The following is a 15998-nucleotide window of genomic DNA, read 5'->3' as shown; positions in this document are numbered from 1 at the left end:
AGAACAGAACAGTTCAGCTGGAAGGGACCTGCAGAGATCCTCTGACCTGACCACCTCAGGACTAATCAAAAGTTAAAGCACGTTACTGAAAGACTCAGCACTTCTTGAACACTGACAGACATGGGGAATAAATTACTTTGCTTGGAAGTGTCTGACCACCTGAAATTTTTCCAAACATCCAGTCTGAAGCTTTCCTGGCAATGTTCTCCCATCCTACCATCAGTTTCCTCCCTCTTTGTCTTCTCCTCAGGGTCTTTCAGAGAGTAATGAGGTCTCCCCTTGTCTTTGTCTTCTCCAGACTGGACAGCCAAAGCCCAACCTCAAGACAGGACGTGTCTTCTAACCCTGTTACCATGTCTGCTGTCCTCCTCTGGATACTTTCAAGGACCTTAGCAACCTTTTATATTATGGATACCAGAAATGCATGAAATATTCAAGGTGAGGTCACGCCAACACTAAATATAATGGGAAAATCACCTCTATTGACCAGCTGTCTGTGCAGTGTTAAATGCAATTCAGAATATAGTTTGCCTTTTTAGCTGCCAGGGCACACTGCTGGCTCATGCTGAACATGCTGTCACGAGCACACCCAGTCCCCTTCTGCACAGCTATTCTCCAGCCACTCATCTCCCAGTCTGCACCTGTGTCTAGCATTACTCTGTGCCAGGTAGAGCACTTGGCTCTTTCTTTTGTTGAATTCCATGCTGTTGTTGATTTCCCAGTGCTCCAGTGTACAGAGACAGACTCTGCAAAGCCTCTCATCCAAAGAGTCAGCAGCACCTCCCAATTTTAGTATCATCGGCAGCCTTACTTACCATGCACTGAACTCGCAATCACTGATAAAAACATTGAAAAGAACCAGCCCTAAAACTGAGCCCTAGAGAACACTGCTAGTAACTGGCCATAAGCCAGATGTAGTGGCATATGCTACAGCCCTTGGAGTTCTACTGTTCAGCCATTTCATCTGCCAGTATAACATGAAACCTTTCGTCTCACAGTTGGACAACTTGTCCAGAAAGATATAACCATCCTCCTATGAATTGTCCAGTCTTTTCACAGGGATTGTTTGCACAGGCACCTTTTTCATTTTTCATGACTTTAGGTTATTTTTAGGTTATAGAGGAATACTTCAGCAGTAAGAAGGAAGGCAGTCATAAGAAAGGATGCAGTGATCGATAATCAGGAATCAACACTCTTGACAATGTGTACACTTTACTGATTCTATTAGTCTCCTTTTAAAATGAAAATGAACATTATAGATGCTCTTTTCAGATTCAAAGACTGATTGAAATAAAAATGTAAAAGAAAAAGGCTTGTTGAAATAAATAAAATAATGACAACAGCTGCTATTCCAATTTGTCTAAACTGGAAGACATTTACTAAATTAAGACAGTGAAAACACTTGAATCCTGGAGAATATTGCTGAGAATGACATCACTTAGCCAGTGGCTTAAACACCAGTTGATATTTGCAGAACAGATATACAGCAACAACACACAACAAAAGCAAATGAAACACAGATAAATATGGGAAGAGAGACCATTATTATTAATGGTCTGTGACATGTGAAAAAGGGTAACATTTTTGACTTAAGTAGGCTTTGATTCAGAAGAACTGAGAAGTAACGCTTGGCTAGAACTGTACTGATTTCCTCAGAGCAGCTCTCCAGAAGCCACTCCTAAAGAGGCTTTCCAACTTCTTGACAACATTTTAAAAAAGGATGATATGAACCAGCTGCTGCTCGGAAGAAGAGGAAGGCTAGAAGAACAGAAACCCTGGACATAACAGAAATGACTACAGAGGAGAGTGGAAATTGTAGACTAAGATATAATAAACAGCACAGAAATGGGAAGGTCAGTTCTTAAGCAGTAGTAGGAGTAGTGTTTGTTCGCTCTGAAGACAGCTGCTACTCCCTTTGAAGCACTACCAAGGCACAAAAGAGAATACATGGTTTAGTATTTTTTAATTTTCATTAGTAAATTACAAGCTAATTTAATCTTAGTTCAAATTAAAATCAAAAGCAAATCTCTGATGAAAAATGCCGACATGCCCATCATTCACATCTGGATCTTTGGTAGCCGCATCTGTATGAGCATCCTTTTAAATACAATTTGATGCTGTCAGATCCTTGATTTTAAAAAGTAGAGGTGAACTTCAATCCATGGAGGAAAATCAACACTTAATCTTACTCTGTTTTTGATATTGTTAATTGTATGCCTTGATACATTATCACCGACAATAAATACACTGACAGAAACTAGGTAAGAATGTAGGAAGACCAGATGAAGCAAGTTACTGAAGGAATTACTAATTTAAAAAACAACAGATTTCAGCTCTCTCTCCTCTTCCTCTTCCATTTTTCGAATATAATGAAATTAGGGATGCACCAATCTTTCACATTAGCATACAAGAAGTGGAAAGCGACAGAGTAGAAAAGAATTCCTTTTCATTCTTTTAGATAGCATAATAGATAATAGCCCCAAGGTGTCAAAACAGTTGATTGACATGCAACTAGTTTTCTTCATGCTTCACCAAAATCCCACAAGCATTATCTGTCCCACTCCTGGAACAGAGCCAGGACCACTGCTTATTTTCCCGGGTCACTGAGCTGAATCGCTTTGATGTTGCCTGGTAGGAAGGCCAGTCTGTGCTCGAACTGGGAAGCTGCTGAACTCTGCTGTCACTGCTCCCTGCAGTCATGCTTGTGGACAGGGCTGGACCCAGTGACCTGCTAAATGGAGCCTGCAGCATGGGGAATTTGGCAAAAATAAATGAAGTGGTCCCATCACGGCCACCTGGGACACTATGCCTAGGAGAGGTGATATATTTACAGAAATCAATTTACACAATGGATTTTATTATTATTATTATTATTATTATTATTATTATTATTATTATTATTTCTATTTGAGAGTGCTCTATGGCTGGATTTCATGCTTCTGAAACATGATTAGAATTCATTGTGGTTAAAAGGGGCTGCATAATTGATGTATTCGTAACTTACTGTTCATCATTACAGTTACCTTGAAAGATTGGTTATGCTGGTTATGCGATGAGCTGGATGCTCAAAATCTAAAAAATGGCAAAAGCTAAAAGGCTTCCGGTTTTTCCACATAGGTGGGTGGGGCTCTGGGTGACAGATAGGTCTACAAAATTCTAGAAAAAAAATCTCAGGAAGTTCAATGCTATCATTTATTAAATTCAGGGCACCTGGCTGGCTTAAAGCAGAGATTTGAACAATTGAAACCACAGCATTTCTGTTTAGAGCTAGAATTGAAATTAAATTTTATGATCACTTCTGCAAAGTAAATGTCTATTTATGCATTGTTTCTGCGAGAGGAAATCTTATCAGTGCTAAATATCTAAAAGACAGCTGTCAATAGGATGGAGCCAGGTTCTTTTAAGTAGTGTCCAGTGACAAGACAAGGGACAAAGGGCATAAAGTGGAATACAGGAAGTTCCATAGAACGTGAGAACGGACTTCTTTACTTTGAGATTGACAGAGAATTGGCACAGGCTGCCCAGAGAGATGGTAGAGACTCCTTCTGTGGGGACAGTCAAAATTCACCTGGACAATTTTTCTGTGCAACCTGCTTTAGAGAATCTGCTTTAGCCGGCAGTCGGACTTGATGACATGCAGAGGGCCCTTCCAACACCTACAATTCTGTGATTCTGTGAATGATGAGCTAACTAAATCCTGACTGGTCTTGTTTTGTTGTCTCTGTGTTAAATCTACAACTGGGATTTTACCACCTGATTAACTTTGCTTGAGACAGATTTATAACCTGACATTTCCCTGGCACCACACATAGCTGCTGGATTGGCTATTTTTAATTACCTCCGAAAACCTCTCCCCTTTCTTCCTAAATCTTACACAAGGAGAGCAAGCGAATGACTTTGCTTTTAAATACAGATTTAACATAAAAAGATATAATCTCATGTTTCAAGACTACTCCAACTGAAAAAATATTCCTTTTTAGATGTCTCCCCACAACAAATAAGTCTAGAAACAACTGAAGCCTATTCCATTCTATCCTTATTTAATAAAATTTGTCGCCATCAAGACTCCCTATATCTGCTTTCTAGACTTTCCTTACTAGGCAGAAACCTGCTACAACAATTATGGGAGAGGAAGATAAATATTTGTTAGGAACGCAGACAAGTCAATTAAGTTCATTTACCTCATTCAGTTCAGCCTCCCCAAAAATTCTTTAATGAATGCTCCTCTTATCTTCTCCAGTTGCCACTAGACTTGTTTTGAACAAATATGTCTCTCTTCCTTAAGAGAAGAAAAAGAAGGATGATTTAATATTTGATTAGCAAATACTATTTTACAGCTGTCCGTGTTTTGAGATGGAAGTAACACTGTGAATTTCAGTATTGATTTCAAGAAGCTGCATGTAGTATTATTCTTTAATTCATACTGTATATCTTACACCTGCAAGAATTCATTAATATTTCTATGGAAAGGGCACATGAAGCCCTGTCAAAACAGAAAGGAATACGGAAGGCAGACAGAGTTAAAAGGCTCTCATTTTTTTGTCTCTGATAACATCACTTTATTTTGGAAACTGATTCTGGCAGCCAATCCTGCTTTTTTTTTTTTTTTTTTTTTAGCGCATTAAAAGTAAAGATAAACTCTATGTTCACTGTCTATATATATGCAGTACCTAAAACCTGATCAGAAGGAGGAGGATATAAAGTTCACATTAAACAATATCATTGGTTTATCTTGCTCTTTTTTTTTCATTTTGGATAAAAAAGATTTCAGCAACGAAGAATCTCATTAAGAAAATTTCTTTACAACAACTACCTCTGATTGTTTTTCAAAAATTTGCCCCAAATATTTCATCTTTGCACAGACTTTGACATCGTAAGTTGTAGAAAGCAGAGAAAGGATGCAAACGGGGAAGGCAATATTCTGGGGAAAAAGGACTGCAGGACTATTTGGTGCAAGTTATTTTTATCAAAAGCTTTTTGTTTCGAAAACTGCTTACAGAGAGGGGAGATGCACTTGGCTTATTTTAATAGCTCCTCTATTTGCCAGAAGAACACCTACAGGAGGAATACTGTGTGGCAGAGATGGAATGGCACACAAAAAGGTGCTGAAGAACCAGCGGCATGAAAGAGAGCATTTCATATGAAAACAAATGGCAATGTTCTGCATGGTTTGAAGGATCGTCTTCTGGCTCAGGCACTAGTCTGAGACTCAGAAGATTTTGGTTCAGTTTCCAGTTTCATCACAGTCCTTCTCTGACCTTGAGCTAGGAAGTGTGTCAGTTAAACTCAGTCTTTCTATCAGAGAGTAATAGCGCTATGCTCAACAATATTTCATCCGTTTCAACTGCAAGCTTTCTGAAGCAGGAACTATCTCTTACTGTGTGGTTGTACAATGTCTTTAGCTTCTCAGCTGGGGCCTTTAAGCTCTAGTAACAAGAATAAAGCTGATTTAGGAGCTGGGTTTTTACTGCAGTTGTCAGTTGTGCTTGATTCATTGAGATTGGACTTCAGATTTCTGCTAATCGTTAAGTAATCATTTAATGCAAAATGAAGAGCACTGAAGTATGTTCAGAGGAAAAAAATTATATTTGCCTTGTTTGATATTCATTTTCCTGTTATGTCAATTCAGGGAATCTCCATAAGTATCTAAAGCCTCTCCACCCACTGCAGCTCAAAAAACCAGCAAGCTTACCACAATGTTATAGAAGCTAAAAAGAGTGAAATAAACTGATTTCATCTTGTCAGACATAAATCTCTGTGATGGACGGCATTCATTTCATCTGTTCTCAGCTCACTTTCACTTCCCTGCTGTTGGGAAAAAGATCGTCTCCCCTCATGGGGCTACAGATGGTGGGAAGGCTATGGGACTGAGAGGAGGGCTCCCTGCCCATTCAGCCAGGTGCAGCCTTCTGAACCAGAGGTAGGTTTCTGCTGGAGAGAAGCTGAAGCCTGCTTGGGCTGGAGGGAGTCTGCTGATTTTGGGCAGGCAAGATGTAGTGAACAGGAGACTACTGAAATAACCCAGGAGCATACAGTCTGGTTGTAGGGGTACAAGAGGGAAGTTGTGTCTTGGAATGCAGTGGATGTTGTGTAGAATCTGTGCATTCTGTTTCACTCCAGTTTGGTTTTACTCTGGGCTTTCTCAGTGCTGAATTCAGAGTTATGGTGTGGGATTACAATGTGTAATTCTGATAAACACTGAATTTTGAGATTCAAATCCCTTTCCACTTTTTTGGGGGGGTGCTCAATGAAAAGATACGATCCAAACAAGCACCAGATCGACCACCAAGTCCTTCACAAATACAAGGAGCTGTGAAAGGCTGTCATGTTAAAATGGTGAGCAGGGCAAACAGTCTGGAAGAAGGTGACCTTGTCTGACCTTGTGACTAAGGTTATTCAAGGCATTTTGATGTTTTCCAAAAGTATTTGTAGAATTAGATCACCATTTGAAAACAACAGTAACGCTACTAAAAAAGGCAAATGTGTCAGACACAGTCATCTGTTTATAAATTCAGGTGAAACTACTGCTATGGAGACCACAAATGGCACTCATCTCCCTCTTTTTTTTTTTTTTTCTTTTTGAAAAATTGTTCCTCTGAAGCGAAAATATCAACAGTGTCATTTTCAAAGTGCTCTAAATTTTGATTTTCTCACGTTTTAAAATGTCATGTATTTTAGCAGAAAAAAAAATAGATACGCTGCTGGAAACAATAGCACTGTGGACAGTAAAATCCATAGTTTCTTTAAAAATTTATGTTGAGTACTTCACTACTTCATGCTACACAATTGCTTCTATTATTTAATTCAGCTTATTAATAAGAAGATTTAAACTATTTCCAGAATACCCCGGGCAGTGCTACAGGGTTGAGGCAGAGTGACTGGAAGACTGTGAAGAGGAAACAGACTTGGGATGTTGGTTGAACTCAGCTGAACATGAGCCAGCAGTGTGCCCAGGTGGCCAAGAAGGCCAATGGTATCCTGGCTTGCATTAGAAACTGTTGTCAGCTGGAGCAGGGAAATAATCACCCCTCAGTACACAGCACTGGCAAGGCCGCACCTTGAGTACTGTGTTCAGTTTTGGGACCCTCACTACAAAAATGACATTGAGGCCCTGGAGCACATTCAGAATGAAGCAAACTGGTGAGGTATCTGGAGTAGAAGTCTTATGAGGAATGGCTGAGGGAACTGGGATTTTTCAGTCTGAAGAAGAGGAGGTTCAGAGGTGGCCTTATCACTACTCTCTACAACTACCTCAAGGGAGGTTGTGGTTAGCCTCTTCTCCCATGTAACTTGCTATAGGACTAGAATAAATGACCTCAAGCTGCTCCAGGGGAGATCCAGGTTGCACATTAGGAAAACTTCCCCAAGAGAGTAGTCAGGCTGTGGTATGGGCTTTCCAAGGAGATGGTGGAGTTACTGTTTCTGGAGGTGTTCAAGAAATGTTTAGACGTTATACTGAGGGACATGATTTACTGGAAAGTATTGGTGATATGTGGATGTTTGGGCTGAATGATCTTGGAGGTCCTTTCAAACCTTGGTGATTCTATGATTCTATGATTTGTCTTGGCAGATGAATGACTGGGTAAGATGGAAGGATCAACATTTTGATTCTTCACAATACAAAACCAAGTAAAAATTAAAACTTTTCATCACAATTATAATGGTTTTAGAAGAAGTTTTTATAGAGTGAAAAGGTTCTCTTGAGATGATGAGAACAGAGTGATGACCGCTCATTATCAGAAAAGATTTTGGCACGAAGATTTCCATGGAACAGAATGGCAAAATATATAATTATTTCCCAGTAATACATGTGAAATTGTGATCTAATTCAGCTATTTATTTTAATTTATATAAATTATGACAGATGAGGAAGGGAGGAGGAAATAACAGAAAAAGAGGCCAAATGACAATTGCAGTGTAAAAAAGATGGAAGCACTGCTTTACATAACATAGACTCAGAAAAAAAATGGAACAGTGTTCTTCAGAAATACTATGAAGCATCTAATTGAGATACTTTGATTTCTAAAGCAAAAAGTCTTTCTGAATATTAGAAATAAATTTTACAGAAACTCTAAATTGAAAACATTATCATAAATCACACTTTATAGTTCAATTCTTGGAACAAAATAATCTTCTTTCCATGAATAAGACACAACGCAAAAATGATTATACAAAATATCTATAATTTAGTCAAAATCCTAAAAGGACAAGAATACCAGTTCCTATTTCAAAAATATTGAGAAGAGATCTGGCTTGATGCTTAAAGGAAACAGAGTTTTCAAAATGTAGGTAACAGAGTAAGTGTAGGTATTGGGAAGGTTTCAGATATTATAAACACAGGAATTACAAACAAATAGGTAATCTTAGACTGATATTTGATCAGGTTAGTTTTTGTGAGCCCTCCAGTGACTGCTGAATGTTCACTGAAAACATTTTTAGACACTGATAGCTTCAGGAATCTGGGGAGGAGGGATGATTGTTCTTTTTATTTTTATTTTTACCATTACTCACTTTTTCCTGCTATGTGGGAATATCCCCTTATGGAACTATACTCTCTGAATATCAAATAATAAAAGTCCAAAGCCAAGTCTTCAGACCACAGCAAAGAGCTCCCAAGAACCTCCTTCTATCTAGGGAAATACAGCACAACTTTGATTGATCAGCGCTATGAAAAGCATTCCTAGGGGAAACTTCCCTGTATTTTTTCTGTATCCTAGTGTATCACAGCTGCTTATGTAACCCCTGTGGACGTCTTAGAACAGGCCTTAGTTAGGAATCGACTTTGATCGTCTATCAGAACATTAAAATAGTAGTCAACATACAGCAAATGGATCTCACAAATGGATTTGATGACATTACAGTGTGACCACGGCAGTCATGAAGTAAACTTACACTTCATCCTTTAAACTCCATACCTGTCTGCATCCCGTAGACTACCAAGAGGAACAGTTGATACTAGTCCACACAAGAAAATCAATTATTTCAACTATATACAGTTTATTTCTGTTTCAGAAAAACATGCTTCAATAATTAGGAAGGACAATTAAGTTTTCATTAGTATTAAAGACAGCTATCTCACTGCAACTTAGAAAAAAACTTTTTCAGAAATAGATTTGTAAAAATTTCAGCTATGGTTACCAATCTTAAGAGACTTTCAGAAATGAACTTTTGTCTCAAAATACTATTACTGCAACTATCTGCTGTTCTGAAAGACAATCTAGAGGAACTTGACTTTCTCCAATAAAAGTCATAAAACTGTAGCAGCATGCTACACACTGGCACACTCTTCTGGATAAGAACTAGCAGTATTCCAACTGATCATAATGCTCATGCTTCTACTCCTACAGCATGACACAAGGAGCATATTCTAGTGCCCAGAGGAGCCTCTAAACAGATCTATAGGAAATATGTCCAATTTCTTTTATCCCTAATCTGGAAAAAAAATGAGCATTGTAATCTGTAAAATAAATCAATATTCACATGATTAACTTTAAAATATTTCTATTGCCCTCAAGAAGACTGGAAACAATTTGTTTTTCCAGCATTAGATATTCAGCATGCTATTTTGTTTAGATAGACACACATTTGAAACAACTGTTTGATTAGAGAAATAAGCCATCTGTTAGTGGTTGGCAACACAAAGAAACTATAACTGCATAAATAATAAAAAATTATGTGAAAAATCACTGATCTGAATCAGTAACAGAAACATGAGATAGCCGATGTGGTACAAAATTGAGAAGTTCAGTAACTCACTCTTCTCATTTGAAGAGACTGACTCATTGTTAGCCCTGGTTCAGCATAGGTACATCCCTCAAAATCAGCTGGCACAGGGCTGGAGGTTCTTGGACCACAACTGGAAAGGCATGGAGGAAGAACCTAAGACAAAATGGGTTACTTAACATGCCTCACTGAAAAAGCTCTGTTCTTCCTAGACTCCTGTACACATCAGATTAACTTTGCATTTTTGAAGAACATTTTTCATCATTACAACCACTCAGAAAAAGATAAGCGCAATGCAACTTTATCCCATGTATGTTTGATTATAAATCTTTACTTTTGTCCAAAATACTCAACAACTCTCAAAATTATTAGATAACTTTCATGGAAAGCGAAAATGACACAAACTGACACTTGCAAATGCAGCCTTATGAGTAACACTGATTCAAACAGAGCCAAAGGAATTTCTCTAAGCAGGATACACCCTTCACTTCAGCAATAATAACACAGTGGATAAAGCTTTCCAGGAAGAAGTTGTAATGTAATTAAAGCCCTATTCCTCACTTAGGTAATGAAAAATTGTGTTCATGGGGATACTCAAGGAAGTTAAGGTGGATTCATTTACAGGCATGGAATCCCTCACATGTTAGTGTGTGTTAACAGTCATGCAAGGGCTCCCATCTGGAGTACTGAAAAAGGAGCTTTAGATGACTAAGGATTTAAAGAGCAGGACACGTACTCTTAGTCGTAACTGAACTTACTGGAAATTAACTCTAAGTTCTCTTTACATTAAAACAACAACAACAACAACAAACCCTCACCACACCTTCAACTAACAAAGCAACTTCCACATGCTCGGCAGAAAGTGCTACTGAAACACATAGGTCATTCCTAGATGTTTGTTTTTTTCTCAACCACAGCAAGGAATACTGCTCACTTAGTATGATAACAAACTGATTTGATTTAGCAGTGTGCTGTGACTATACGGATGGATGTTTTTCCACCTTGATATGACACAAAGCTGGTAGGCCCTTTGTTTGGCCTGGCCTTCCACTTGTACCAAGGTGCATACCACAGCTCACAGAGGCAAACTCAGAAATATGGTATGCAGAGCCGTAAGAGAGACTCTGAGGAACCAGCATCACACCTCTACAAAACCTGGCATTCAAGGAGATCAGCAAAACCCAGTTTTTATGTAGCCTATCCAACTCATCCTTCCCCTGCACAAACATAAAGCTATTATACAAGAGGCATTGCAATTGTCTCAAAAAATCAGGCTTCATAGAAAACTCCTTTCTATCTCCACAAAGCAAAGTATTAGGGATGGTCAAGAAATATTCTTTGTAATGTTACTTGGCACATGGATAATAGGCCTGGCTCTGTAACTGTGGAGCAGCCAAGTTGGCTGCAACTTGAGATCTCAGTTCTGAAAACTGCAGTGAAATGTCACCAGAAGTATCAGCATCTTGGGGGGCTGCCTGGAGGAGTGTGCTGACAACGCAGAGATCTTCAAGAGGGGAAGCTGTTTGATGCTTGGATAAAGCCATTTTCCGTCCTGAATTCCAATTAAAAGACAAAAAAGAAAAAGACAAGACTGGTAATATAAAGACCCAAAATGTCAAGACATCCATTGTAACATATTCATTTCTTTACGTGAGAGATATAAGTAAGATACAGCTGCTCAGTGGCTATAGCTTTTGTTGTTTCTATTCACTAAGTACAGCTTTAAGATGCCTAAAATGATGTTAAATTACTGCTGATTTTTGGCAGTTAAGCACTGCTGCTCTAAGAAAAATGACAGTTCTTGAGAAATGCTTTTTTTGGGGAAATCTCTCTGTTGCAGTGACAGTTTTTGCCAGGAAGTTCTCTGCAGACCTGAAGCAAATCCCCTAAGAATGAGAAGAGAGAGACTTCAGATCAGTCACCAGTTCGGCCTCTCCTCAACTCAGACCATGCTCTTGGCTTTCAGTTGAATACCTTAAGCCACTGGACACACCTTCACACTGCTCTCTACTTCTAACTCTACCTTCCTAATGTGCTAATGTGGAAGCTTTGCTCTTATCCTTCGACAGAACCATACTGATCTCTAACCAACCTCCTCCTAGCTGCAGAATCTAACTAAAAGCTCTGAGTTTTTTTGCTATTGCTTGGTAAGAAGTTCCACTCTCAGGATGCAGCAGCATATTTTAATTTGCTGTTTAAGGAGTGGACACAACAAAAGATAAGAAAATTAGCTTTCACTGTCAGAATACTGTTAAGATAGTTGAAGAACATTTGTACTGAAATGCTAGGCTTCTAGTACTGTTAATTCATAAATAGTATACAGAAAAAAAAAACCCACAAACATAAGGAATGATAGGAAAACCTTTTAAAATTTGCCTCACTTCTAAGCTTGTAGCAGTATCTTCTGTAGGATAAGAGAGGGAAAATACTTTGGGACTAGTTCTGGATGCAAAAAAAATTAGTCCCTAAACTCTTTGCAGAGAATGCCAGTGATGTTCAGCTTAGAACCACTTAAGGTCTTTTTATTTGCAGCATACTAGAGACTGAATAGAGAACATATCTCTTTCACAGGAGTTACAAACAACCATCACTAATGACATTTGATTCTCTTCTACCTGCGCTAGTTTCTAAACATGACCCTCTGATAGAACACTGGCCTTCAGCAGCACTTCTCTGAGCCATGTCATTCCTTCACAGCCTTCAATTTATATTCAGGATGAAAACATGCCACTTTTTTGTTTGCTTTTGATTTTTATCTTTTGTTTTGTGCATTAATCTAAATAACAAAAAATGTCACTGCAATAGGCTCTGTATATATCAGTAAGACTAATAAATAGTAGGTATAATATCTAAATACTCTCCCTCATCGGGATGAGTAGATTCCTGAATTGGTGCTATGTGGAACAGCTGACAGTAGAAATAGTTATAATAGATCACTTTGACAACTTCAGATTTACATAATGGATTCATCTACTTTGTAGATTGGGTTTGCGTGAATTCTCTCTGCATGCAGAAATGCCTATTACCCTAACAACATTTGTTTTGAATGGTAGATGTTTCTACATAAAGTATACATTTCCACAGACTATAGCTTTAAGCTTACAATTTTGAAAGACCTGTATGCTCCCCTATGCTCGTGTGTTATGTGCAATCTGAATAAATAATGTGTGCCGGTTGAAATGGGCACTGTTTAATAACTTTATTTTCATTTAATTCACACATCTTTTTCTTTTCTTTTTTTTTTTTTTTTTTTTTTGTGGGGTGTGTGTGGTTATTCTCAACCCTTTTTCAGATTGAGGGACATCTGCAGTAGCAGATAAACACTGCAGAACTATGAAATTGCACCTAGAAAACTGATACCCTTTTCAGACTGTTCAGATCAAATCACAAAGGTATTTATTACAGAAAAAAATCTAGGATTAGTACATTCTGGCTCAAAGTCCTATTCCATGGGTATAAAAAGCAAAAACAGAAGAGGGGCTGATAATCTTTTCTGCACATATGAATGTGAAGATGCCTGTCCTGCTGCTTTCTGAGATTTTCACCTCTGGGGGGATGTATGGGGCAGGGCTGCAGCATCCAGGGCTGCATAGATTCTGCTTAGTGATAAGATCTACAGGACAATTCAATAAAATTTAAAGTACAGATATCAATAGTACATAAATTCAGAAAGAGACTTTGCATCATCCCAGCAGGGCAAACAACTCTGAAGAAGCCCAACAGAAAATTCCAGTAGTGTGGGAATAAAAGTAAAATGATCTTTCTGCTTTCACATCAGCTAAAGGGAACACCAGCCCAAGAACAGTCTATCAGGTGACTTCCCTTAGGACAGGGTACTTGCACTCTCCAGTTAGTGCTCTTCACCCTTACGGGATGGCCAGCAGTGGGACAAGCCCACCAGGTGGACTCTCCCAAGTCCAGATCTGTAGGATTTCATCACACAGCTCCAAGGTAATTCACTAAGCCTCTGCATCACCTTTAACACTCTCCTATAATTATCCTAGCTGATGGGCTTTTGTTGGATTTGCTGCAGTTATGGGACCTGGGGTACATCACTCTATGAAAAACAAACAAACAAACAAAAAATCAACAGCTACAGAATTTCAATCCGTAGAAGGAGAATTTTCCTAGCAACTGGAAATCCTACTTTTTGGTCAAGTATAATATTGCATTATTTGTCACACATGAATATCGCTGAGGAATTCAAGTAATTTCTCTATGTCTGTTACTTTCTTACACAGCTATTTTTGACAACACAAATGTATTTTTTTTCCTTGGGAAGCTGACAACGTTATAAGACTACTGGGTCACCTAAGCACTTCAATATCTTTCATACATTTTTCCCATTGGTATTTCAAAAAGGTGAAAAAATGCTATCATTCGCATTTCCCATGTTAAGGGCAATTTGCTCAAAGCAAAACAGGAAGGCTGACACAAAGCAAGCAACTGAGAATGAGAGCCTTTGAAATCAAAGTATTCAGATGGAAACATTTAAACTGTTCTATATGACATCATCTTAAGCATTATACAGACTTATGAGTGTGAGATCATATATGGTCTGTTGTTGCTTTGTGCGGTTTGAGGAGTGTGATTAATTTGCAAATTAACAGAGGTACTTTAAGATAATTAGAGCCTCAGATAACCCTAAGTTTGAATATATTAGCATTTTTTTTTTAATGCAAGGCGGAATATATTGCTGTCACTGAGCTAAATCGTAAGCAATGTCTGCCAGCAATAAAGAGTAGATAATAGCTGTAAACTCTTGCTGTAATTTATTTGATTTTATAAAGTTTGCAAATAAAAGCAAACTTGCAATTAGCCATTCTGAAGCTCACTAATATTTAAAAAAAAAAAAAAAAGTATAAAACAGAATAAAGGTCTATACATCTTCCTAGCTGTCACTGTAAATGTTCAAGACCCATTAATGCAAGTTGTTTCCCCATATCTAGGGGCTTGTCAGACTTCAGCTGTATCCTCTCACAAATGCTTATGTATGAAAATACATACATAGTTAGGGATGAAGTATAATTTCATATTTTCCTTAACCAAATATTGGTTGTAATTGTACTTCAACATATTCAGGCAGCTTTCCATCTAAAGCAATCTTGATTCTGCATTGGTGGCATTCATAAAGTAAGTGCTTCCTAATTACCTTTTCAAGGTGATTCTATGGGGTTATATTTCTGTAAATACGAAACTAATCATGCATGGATAAAAAGAATCCAAATGCACAACAAACTAGGCAGCATACTTTCTGATCTCTCAAAAATCCTCGGAAGTGGTTGCACAGCTAACTGATGAGCATCAGAAAGTGAATTTAATCAACCAATAAGTCTGTTATTTGTACATTCTGCTTTTTCTTCTAATAGGGATGTGCATTTTTCATGCCTAGCATTCCTGGTAATTACTCACTCTCAAAATACCTACCTATTGGCAAATTCCCCAGTTTGCAAATTTCCCACCACACCAGTGGTGGTGTTTGGTCTTTCCCTGTTTCACCAACAGAGATATTAGACATAACCTGTAGAAATCAATAGACCATGCCACATTTTAACTTCCTTGAGCGTATCACACTTGCTTTATAGTGAAGAGTCTTTGAGCAAAAGGAGACCCAGCAAATGACTCACTGTCTCAAGTTCTTTGCAGACTGTTACCGTGAAATAAATGATATATATATATATATATATCATTTATTTCACGGTAATATATATATATATAATATATATATATATATTTCATATTTACTCTGTTACTTACAGTTAATAGTAAGATCTGAGCCGGATATTTCTAAGTAAATCCAAAAAATACACTTCAGGACTGAAAAATGATTTATGATTTCATGAATAGACTTCTTTTATAAAGAACAATTAACTTGCTCGCTCTTTTTTCTTTCCTTTTTCTTTTCCCCACTCTATAAAGTGTGGTTGGAATTGGTGGAAGGAGTAACTACAGCAACTAACAAGGCTTGAGCTCTCAGAAGGTGCCCCTCCACAGTGATAAAATTTCAAATTGCTTTAGAAAATAAGAATAAAACAGGAAAAGAAAAGCCGTTGGTAGGGTGGGAGAGGTCGAGTCATGAGCTGTAAAGTAATCAAACCAGTTAAGTCAGAAGTGTGCAATGAGCATGTTTTAGGGAAGCGATATTGCTGAATCCTATCTTCTCTTCTGGACGTTAAGCTTTTATATTCAGATTATGGCTCACGGCAAGCTGTCTTGGCTCCTGGGATTTCCCTTTGTCTCTGCTATGATTATTACAACAGATATTCCTCCTAGCC

The 15998-nt window shown here is 38.0% G+C and overlaps 1 protein-coding gene across 19 annotated transcripts in view; it reads right to left on the bottom strand.

Moving 5' to 3' along the window:
- LOC116217322 (uncharacterized) overlaps window positions 1-15998 on the bottom strand; it is a 672500-nt gene that overhangs the window by 356261 nt on the left and 300241 nt on the right. For 14 of the 19 annotated variants that reach the window (XR_014887146.1, XR_014887144.1, XR_014887145.1 and 11 more), the window contains one exon: window positions 4182-4279. The exons of the other annotated variants lie outside the window; for them this stretch is intronic. Coding sequence is in view for 2 of the 14 variants with exons in the window: in XM_085239002.1 (XP_085095128.1) it covers window positions 4228-4279 (52 nt within the window). In the remaining 12 variants the exon portion in view is untranslated. The remainder of the gene's footprint in view (window positions 1-4181; window positions 4280-15998) is intronic. 19 annotated transcript variants of the gene reach the window in all.

The sequence above is a fragment of the Meleagris gallopavo genome, chromosome 1, assembly GCF_905368555.1.
Source record: "Meleagris gallopavo chromosome 1, MGAL_WU_HG_1.1, whole genome shotgun sequence".
NCBI lineage: Eukaryota > Metazoa > Chordata > Aves > Galliformes > Phasianidae > Meleagris > Meleagris gallopavo.
The sequence above is the reverse complement of the archived record's forward strand: the minus strand, read 5'-3'. Positions and strand labels throughout refer to the sequence as shown.